The sequence below is a fragment of the Rhamphochromis sp. 'chilingali' genome, assembly GCF_963969265.1.
Source record: "Rhamphochromis sp. 'chilingali' genome assembly, chromosome: 7".
In the NCBI taxonomy this organism is placed as follows: Eukaryota; Metazoa; Chordata; class Actinopteri; order Cichliformes; family Cichlidae; genus Rhamphochromis; species Rhamphochromis sp. 'chilingali'.
The window spans coordinates 13,744,466-13,754,734 of NC_137934.1; the positions used below are offsets into that span (position 1 = coordinate 13,744,466).

The 10,269-nt window shown below is 40.9% G+C and overlaps 1 protein-coding gene across 1 annotated transcript; it reads left to right on the forward strand.

Annotated features, from left to right (window-relative positions):
* The first annotated feature begins 4,975 nt into the window (after window positions 1-4,975).
* btg1 (B-cell translocation gene 1, anti-proliferative) lies at window positions 4,976-9,865 on the forward strand. Its single transcript, XM_080886507.1, has 2 exons — window positions 4,976-5,443; window positions 9,125-9,865. Exons 1-2 carry the CDS (start codon window positions 5,299-5,301, stop codon window positions 9,526-9,528), a joined length of 549 nt encoding a protein of 182 aa, XP_080742633.1. The 5' UTR covers window positions 4,976-5,298; the 3' UTR covers window positions 9,529-9,865.
* Window positions 9,866-10,269: the final 404 nt, after the last annotated feature.

The following is a 10,269-nucleotide window of genomic DNA, read 5'->3' on the forward strand; positions in this document are numbered from 1 at the left end:
GGCAGAAATTAAGACTCATGAGACAAGGCAACTATTTTCCAGTCTTCTATTGTCCAATGTTGGTAAGCCTGTGCTAGCTGAATTCAGTTTGTCATTCTTAGCTGACACGAGTGGCACCCAGTGTAGTCTTCTGCTGCTGTTGCCCATCTGTTTCAAGGTTCAAAGTGTTGTACATTTAGAGATGTTTGTCTACACACTTTGGCTATAAAAAGTGGTTATTTCAGTTTCTGTTGCCTTGCTATCAGCTCAGTACAGCTAGAAAACTACTTCTCCCAGGATATTTTGTGTGTTTCAGACCATTCTCGGTAAAAACTAAAGATGGTTGTGTGGGAAATCCCAATAGTTTCTGAAATTTTAGAGCACCGTCCCTGGAACCAACAACCATGCTACAGTCAAACTCACTTAAATTACCTTTCTTCCAAATTATGATGCTCAGTTTGAACTTCAGCAGGTCAACTTTACTATGTCTATAAGCTTAAATGCAATGAGTTTCACTGAATTTGTGTCAACAAGCAAGTGTACGCAACAAAGTTGCCAGTGAGTTTTTCTCTTCAGTATATTTTTAAATGTTGACCAACTTGTGGGACTAATTCTATCCCTGATCCCTAATACTTGGACGTTATTTTGTCCATATATAGATGGCATAAAACTCCACCTCAGTGTCATGTAAAGAGTGCAGGAGAATGAAAGTAACATAAATAGTCTGTTGCTTACTTGAGAGAAAAAATAAATATAGGCATTGCGGGAAATGAAATTCTAAACCTAAGTGTAATAAATAGCTTACAGGTGTAAAACAGTGGTTTGTATCTGTTTATATCTCTAAATCAGAAATAGCCAGGTCTTCTGTAGCGTTCTGAAACTCTCCCCTTTTTCACAAGATAGCAAGTTAGTGTGTGGGTGAGACGCTACTGACAACTGCTATGTGGTAAGAGAAGGGGGTTTACTCATGTATGAATTTGTATGTGACTTTGAGGATTCCCCTGCGCTCTGTGGCCTTTAGATAAAATGACCAGGAACTGAGACAGTTTTGGGACATTTGTTATTATGTGGTCAGTCAGTGGGGAGACTTTTAAGTTTAAATGTCAAATATCATCACTGTTACACAGAATTTAAAAAAAAAATCAAAAGAAAAGTTCACGAGAAAGGGTTAAAATTTATAATTTCACATACATATGTTAACATACATTAACATAACATACAATAAACTGTATAATTTACATCATTCTTGAATGTAACTGTACTTTTGAGTCTGGTGTCATGTGAATGAAAATATATTATTATATAATATATAATATTTTTAAAAATGCAGCAATTTAGTTGGATTTAAGGGAAATGTGATTAAATGTGCTATCAGAATGGTACTTGGAAATTATGTAATCAAGATATTTATGTATCAAGATTGTTGAGTAGCCCAATAATTGAGAGCAGCTTCGTGGAACCCTTCAACTAGATAGATAGATAGATAGATAGATAGATAGATAGATAGATAGATAATATTATACATTATATTATACATTATTTCCGTTGTATTTTCAAAATGCTCTCAGATATTTGTATTTTTCAGGGTATTGCACTGAAGTCAGAAATCCCAGCCTCATGACAACACCAACCAGCATGATAAAAGCTATCTAGCTAGTTTCACACTTGAACTCATTAACAGTATTAACAGAGAATTACTTTACCCCCAATGCATTCTCATTACTGAAAGTACTCCATTTGGTTTAGGTTAGAGTTCTGCCTGGGTAGAGCCTGCAGGAAACAGGACACATCCACTGGCTCAGTTCACTGGACTTTTATCTGTGCTGATCTTACGTGTACACTATTGGACATAAGGCAGACTCTGTACTAGAAAGCTGGCAGGACAAAGCCGCTTAATGCCTGATCTGTCTCCACCTGCATCAGGTAATGTCAAAATTAGGGTTGCGGTGTGTGTGTCACAACAACTTTATACTGATGTGTGTGCCCTAGGCACACGTGCATAGACACACGTCTACATTTTGTGTGCCTCTGGGTCACTTGTTGAACCAGTCAGCAAAGTCTTGGTCTGTCTGATTGGAAAGCAGTGGGTCATCGGGAGCGTGTTTGAGACAAACAAACAATAACACCCTGTACTTTTCCACTGATTTTAATAAGCAGGTAAAGGAGTGGTCTTTGAAAAGAGATCTAGAGCAATCTTGCCTCCTGTGTGTTTGTCACACAAGATTTGAATTTTCAGTTGATTGAGGCTTCCTGTTTCTTGTGTGTACAAATACTCTTAGGCCTGCTCAGCCACACGCACTGGTGTATTGTTGTGATATAGTGGAGAATGTAAACAGTTCTTTCTTATACACACACCTGGCTATTCTGTCTACGTTTATTTGACGTAAGAAGAAGGAAACAACCCTTAGATAGTAGCTGTGACATTTACTTTCTGTAGTACAAAGCTTCACGACAAAGCAGAGATTGTTTTTAAATGCACATTTTGCTTTTAAATTAGTCATATTTTATGTTGAAGTCAATTCTTGACCCTATTTTTTTATTACAGTGATAGAATGACTATGTATTCTAGATGCAGGGATATGTTCAAAGAGAAAATCTGAAACTTTAAATATGTTTTTGGCTTCTGGGGAAGAATGTGGGTAATTTCATATAACCTCTAGTATTAATGAGTCTTTCTGGGATGCATAAAGTGGAAAAATAAAGTCTGTTGGACTGTTTTAGAAGAAAAATGCTTAATAAATTTGCAGTTGTTTTCAGTGCTGGGAACAAAGCTGTAATTTTTGTAAGTTAGTTTGAAAATGCTGTCATTTTTTTAACCAACTAGATTTTTTCTTACAATTTAAAACTAGCTGAACTTTGGAATGTGTGTTACATTTTTAACTTTTTTTATGTGTGTTTGTTTCTCTGGGTGCATTTACTAAACAGGAACCAGCAGAGGGCTGGGATGAAAGGGTTAAGTAAGACTGGGGGGAACATGAAAGAAACGTACACAGCTGCTGGGCATGTTAAGCTCCTCTGCACCACTGTGACGACCTGTTGGAACTAGTGATGGGATTCCCGGCTCTTTTTAGAGATCCGGCTCTTTCGGTTCGGCTCACTAAAAAGAGCCGGCTCTTTCGGCTCCGAACCGGCTCTTCAGGTTGTTTTGTTGCTTTAATTAATTTATTATTAACAATAATATAAAATTATGCACAAAAGGAATTACTAACGTAAAAACAAGTGGTTTTATTTATATATGTTTATATATAAATATATGCGGTGGCCCCTAGAGACAAAACACGTACAAACTCCAAAACACATTTCTAGCATTAACTGAACTTCCAAAGCAGAGCTACTAGATCACTTAAATTACACAATTGAAAGCATGTGTGTATTTGTGTATTTATACACAGGCACTCATATATATATTCAAATAATTTAAAAAAAGTTCATTTACCTGTTATTACCACACACCAAATCCGGTCGTTGGTACTTGCTGGCTTGTGTAGCCACAAGATAACAAAGGTTCAACACTGCGCCCAGCATCCTGGAGCACTTCTGTTGTCTTTTGTACGTGTTTTGAGTTTGTATGTGCTTCTGAGTTTTTATATGCTTCTGAGTTTTTACGTGCTTCGGAGTTTGTACGTGTTTTTACGTGTTTTGGAGTTTTTACGTGTTTTGGAGTTTGTACGCGTTTCTTACGTGTTTTGGAGTTTGTACATGCTTCAGAGTTCGTACGTGATTTGAAGTTTGTATGTGCTTTGTCTCTAGGGGCCACCGTAAATATACTTTTATTTATTCACTCCACATAAAATGTAATAAATAAATCATATAATACAAAAATCAACTATTCACATTTCAACTTTTAACTATTTAAATTTTCAGCTTTTTCCTTTCACAAATTTAAAGTGAAAAGAACACAAAACACTGCAAACCACAACACAATTAAATATAAATTATAATATGAAAACTAAAAGAACATGCATATTCTCTGTCATATGGACCTGCATGAATAAACTTTCTCAATCCTTTATCATCTGCAACCGAAAATAGTTGTGGATGATTACTATACCTTTCTAATGTTGTTGTCCCTGCCTCTCTTTCTCTCTCTCTCTGGCTCTGTTCCTGTGCTACTGAGTGTAACTACCGCCCCTCCCCCCTCTGCCCAGCGTAAAGCACAAGGCTCGCGTGCAGAGTGAAGCGGAAAAAAAGTGCGAGAGAGAGGCTGAGAGAAAGAAAAAAAAAAAACCCCACGTGACGGCTCGCGATAAGGAGCCGGCTCGCGTCGTTCACGTCAAAGAGCCGGCTCTAAGAGCCATTTCGTTCGCGAACGACCCATCACTAGTTGGAACAGATATACGGATGGTGAATAGGATACCGCAACACAGAAACCATCACACTCACGTGTAAAAAGTGACTAAGTTCAAGGTCGCTCATTTAACATTAAAATTCGCCAAAAGCGGACTTTTCCCCCAGTAGTTTTTTTCTAACACAAAACTGTTTTTTGAACACGTTTATTTTGAATAGTACAGAGAAACTGAATGCCAGATTGTCGGGTACTGTTTGTTTCTTCTTTATGCTATATGTGTGCGTAAAGGATTAACAACAGGAGCGGGCATAAAAAGGAAATAAACAAAGCAAAGAATAAAAACAACAAAAATGGTTCGTCAACACGAAATGTGGCCGCGCGGACTTTCAAACATCTCTTAGTTCTGTCTTAAATTCTGACATAAATATATGAGCTCACGTCCTCGAGCAGGATTGTGTGATTTTGGATTGTTTTTCGTCGTTTGTGCTTTTGTTTCCCCTTTTTCCCTCCCCCCCGACTTCCCGAATTTCCAACAGGGACTGAACGCACCACGATTTCACGCCGTGTACCTCTATTTTCAGAACGGTGACGTGAAGGCTCATACACTCCTCCTATATGTGGCTCGTCAGGCCGTGGCAGGCCCTGGGATTGGTGAGATGTAGTTGCTGTAGCAGCTTATGACGGAGCTGTGAGGAGGAGGGTGGGAGCTGTATAAAGGCACACTCACAGGCTCCGGGACCTTCACTCTGGAGGAGGAAAGCGAGTTTTTGGGTTGGTTAACGGTTCACCAAGGGACCTCCAACCCCTGTATTTACCAACAACAGGCGTCTATTTCCCAACACTGTACCGTCCTAACACACGGACTCTCTAGTGAGAAATCCCCTCTACCTCGACTAATAAATGCCAAGAGAAACAACCCAAGCGCCCAGAGATAAGGATCGCTGCTCCGAATTTGACAGAAAGACTGCACAGTCGGACAAACAGAGGGAAAAACAACAAAAGCGCACGCATCGTCGCCGTTGCCTTTCTCAATGCATACCCTTTGTGCCCGGGGAACGATGAAACCAGAGATTAACGCCGCCGTCGGATTTCTGTCGAGATTTCTGAGGGTAAAAGGACACGTAAACGATCGACAGGTCCAAACGTTCAGCCAAAGCTTACAGGACATTTTGGCAGGTAAGGAAACACGCAACAACAAAAAAATCCACTTCCGTTCACAAAATCCCTTTTAGACTTCTAATATACCATTCCACACATCGACTTCGGGGTTTGTTTCACGGATCGGTGGTTAACTTTGAGTTCTAATAGATTTGAGAATGATTCAGAAGAAGCCTTTCTTTGTTCTCCTAAGTATCACTTTCAGCGCTACCATAGCTCACCGCTAATTGCGCACATCGGAGAGAGGAAAACGCACTGGATGATCCAAGGCGATTTGTCGCCAGTTTTCGTCGACGCAAATGAATATTTCGAAGTAAAAATAATGTTGAAAATACGAATTGGTTAAAGTTTAATGTATGTGCTGTTTTTAGCTTGAAGGGTGGGGGCGGGGAGAGAGAGAGGGACGCTCGACTGGCTCGAACAAGGAAGTGCGCCTCTGAGTCGCCCGATAGTGCACACAGAGAATAGAGCAAAAACATCCCCCAGTGAGACGACACAGGATTACGTAATGCTAAGAACGAACTGATTTAATAATAATGAAAGACTGTCAGTGTTAAGACCACACTTTATTAGCTGTTTGGCACTGCGCACACGACCTTTTGATGTGTAGCACCCTTAATTTGCCTTTGTTTATCTGCTTTGTGTTAAATTTGGAAGGTTGTTGATTTGCTCCACAACATATGTCACTCTTTTTGGTATTACCATGCGGTTAAAAGATGAGGTCATATTTCACCACGTCTCACATTTATTTCATTAGGGTTCCCACAGTCCACTTAACATGTGTATGTATGGAATGGAGAGTAGACAAGGGAGAAAACAATGCTTTTACTTTTCAGGAAATGAAGCCTTAGTTGTACACCCAGGCTTAGTTTGACTATTACTGGGTTTTATAGCAGATGTTGCAGAACAGTACAGCTCAGGGATTGTCTCATTTTTTGCTGTAAACGCATTCCTCTCTCAGGGCTCTTAAAGCTCCTATACATCTGTCTAATTCCATCCACATGCAACAGCAGATGACCTACATTTTCCTATATAAGAGTCTCTCACAAAAATAGCTCTTAAACTGCTAAATGGTTCCAAGATCCTGTCCATATGGAGCAAGTTAGGCTATTTATTTCTATTTAGAATAGATTACAAAGATTTCCATCTTTCAATCATGACCAAAAAGTCACCATTTGGACCTGCTGATATCTGAAAATGGTTCTAGGGGTTTTTATTTATCAATCACACAGTTGGAGGGATGAACAGTATGGTATAGTGTGTGGAAATTATGAGTAAAGCATTTGCACAAAATGCCAGTGAGCAGTCAATTCAGGGGGGTTGGCGTATGTAAACAGACAAAAGTTGGAGTCTGCTGTGAGGCCTTTGTGGGGGGAGGGGAGATGTTTTGGTGGGCGCCTAGAGGCAGACGTTGAAGACGGAAAGGCAAAATGGAGGGGAAATCTACTGGAACAGCCTATATTTAGTGATCGCAAACATCAATTAGAACAAATAGTGTAAATTATAAGCTTTGTATAGCTGCAAGTGCAACACTCATTAGCTTTATTTTCTAAAAGAAAAATAAATTGGCTCCACCGTGTCCAGGTTTGTTTTTGTTTTTTTGTTTTCTTGGATGAGGGAAATATGTGAAAACAAAAGAGAGTGTGTGGTAGTACCCTGTGGGCCTTGCCACTGCTAAAATAGGGCAGCCGGAGCTCTTTTGTGCTTTGAATCCTCACAGTTACTGTTGTGTCTGCATGCTGAAAAGCAGAGTTCCTCGCTTCTCCTGTTTGTGCTGCGCAAAGGGAAGTGAGGAAATGAGTCCCAAAGGCCAGATTGCAACCACAGAGATTGTGTAATTGTAGAAGGCAAGGTTCTTGGTTTGTCTAAAAAGTAACAGACAAGGTTCTCAAATGGAAATTACCCAACGGTCCAAAACGGAGCCATGGTCAAGGTCAGCTACAATGAGTAAACAACCCTCTTTGGTTAAACTCTTTAGGTTAAGCGCACACTCGTCTGCTTACTTTTCCACCCCCCCCCCCCCTCTCTCTCTCTCCCTCTCTCCACCTCCTCCTCCCATCTGCCCTCGTTTTTAAGAATAGGCCATGCTGAGCTGATCATTTCCCAGCTGCTCTGGGGTAGGTAGCTGCCTTTGTGGTTCTGTCTGAGGCTGAAAGCTCATCAAGCCTCTTGTGCTCTTTCACGAGTGCCAGCCCCTCTATTAGCTCGGCAGTATACAGACTCCTGCGATAAGGCACAGGAGGAGGGTGGGGAGGAAGGGAGGGGTTGTTATTATCCTGGTGGGTGCATACAGGTGGCCTCCGGGCCCTAGACTGAATGCTGACCCACTTCCTTTAGCCTGTTTTTCATTGGCTACAATGAAGTTACCATCAATGGGAATTCAATATGGATGAGCCCTGTCAGGGTAAATGGTGGGTAGGTGTGTATCATAAAGTGAGAGGTTGGTAAATAAAACGCTTGGAACAAAAGGGATTTGAAAATGTCCTGCTATCATAGGAGAGAGATGACAGGCTTTTCTATGATTTAAAAGTGAAGTTACCAGAAAAATATGGGCCACGTTTAACATTTACACAAACTCAACTCAAACACTTAACTGTCTGATTGGCTACTCATTGCGCAGTAATATGACCCATACCGAGAGTAGCGCCACTGTGAATCACTAGTTTCAGCGCACATCTGAAACTTCCACATAGACAGACAGATTTAAAAAAATAAAAAAAAATGGGAACCCTTTCCCTTTAAGAGGCGGAGCTGCCCCAGATGGCTGGCTGGGACACTTTTGGTGTTTTTGTTCAGCCAGTCATGGGAGACTCTGTGACACTGAGGAAGGCCAGTAGAAGGATTGTGCAATTCAGTGGCAGCCTTTTTTGTCACGTAGGCCTGTTTATGGCTGCTTATGAGGCCTGTAACAGGTGATAGTGTTTTTCCTTTCTTTTTGCTGGAGCGTTCAATAACTCTGTATTTCTGTGCATCTAGGTACACTTTGTGAATTGGATCCTCTCTAGGCTAAATGGGACATTTGTAGGAACACCTACAGAAACATTCTGTAGTTCCCCAAGAATAAACGCACTTATCAACTGTATTAAATCATTTTTATTTTTCTGCAGAAAAAGATCTGTCTAAACCAGTAACGGGTTTCAGCAAATGCTTTTTGCATAGTAATGCATTGGACTTACTTTGACAGCACCAGTTGCATCTCATTTATAAACATTTTAGTTGCCTCCTGGCTTAAACGCATAGCACAAGATTAAGATATACTATTCTTAATTAAGTGTTTCTGTTCTCATTTATAATACGGAGAGCCAACAAAAAGTGCTGAACATAATGTTTTGTTTAATATTAGGTTTGATCAAGACTTGGAGAATATTAAGCATATCATATATCATCAAATTGCTTTGTTGTTTTCATTTTATGATGCCCCTTTTTAGATTAGATGTTTTTACAGTCTTATTAAATCATCTGGGCTTATCTGACACAAAGTACAGTCTGTCTGCTTTCTCTTTAACCTTCGGTAAACCTCCAGTTTATTGCAGATCTCTGGCTCCTGTATTATCTTACATTACTACGCCTTTGTTTTTTTCCTTCTTTGCTTATGACATGATCTTGCCGTCTTGACGTGTTAGTAACAAGTGTCTGTTTTTTGGTTTTTTTTGTCAGAGCTAAACATTTTCTCCACCTTGTCTCTTTGTTTCCCTGCAGAGCAATATAAGCACCACTGGTTTCCAGACAGGCCCTGCAAGGGCTCAGGTTACCGCTGCATTCGCATCAACCACAAGATGGACCCCCTGGTGTGGCAGGCAGGCCAGCGCATCGGTCTGACCATCCAGCAACTCTACCTGCTGCTGCCCAGTGAGCTCACGCTCTGGGTGGACCCCTTCGAGGTTTCCTACCGCATTGGCGAAGATGGATCCATCTGCGTCCTGTATGAGTCGCAGCCTGGCCCGGGAGGAATGCCAGCGACAGCCACCACCAGCTCCCCCTCAGGAAACAGTGGGGCAGTGAACCCTATGGTGGACAGTCACATCAGCTGCAAGGAGGAACTGATGGTGCTGGGAAGAACCAGTCCCTCCAAAGGCTACAATATGATGACTGTGTCTAGTTAAAGCGGCACATAGTCACCCAGGCCTACTATTGTTCAGGGTCACGCCATGGCTGGTCATTTGGCTAGACCAGGGTGAGCCTTTTTAAAGCTAAGAATATGAAATGAAATAGTGAAAGAATGGAAAAAAGAAAAAACAAAAGAAAAAACAAAAACAAACAAAAAAAGAAAACAGAGGATGTGGCCTATCGTCCAGGTGATGGAAACCTTGTAGGTTTGCTATTTTCTACCCTCTCTCCCCATTATCATCTGTTCTGTTGTGTCATTGGATGAGCTGGGCACTCCATTTTTTAGGAGAGGCTTTGTGGAAATGGAACTGTTGGGGCAGCTAAACTAACAAACCAACCAACCAGGAACACCCATGGAAACTGGCTCCACCTACCCCTGCACTCTCAACTGTAAACGCCGGTGATCGGCTCTGTGTCCGAGGGGGCTATCAGCATTGACTTTGCACTTATTTGTGGTTACTATGGGTACATGTTCAACACACCACTGCAGAAACAGCAGTCCAAATTACATGGATACTTTTTTTCTTCGTTAAGAACTACCCCCGAATCAGAAAATTCAAAACTCTTTTTTTTTTTTTTTTTTTCCCCCAGTTTGCTGTTTTTCATTTATTTTGCTTCCTGGGTGGGGAGGAAATTGAGGTTCAGACTGTGCCCAGTGAAATCCAAGCTCAAGGTAAAGAAACTCCCAATGAGAGCATCTCTATTTTCTATAAAAACCCTTTTTTGGACCACAGGGA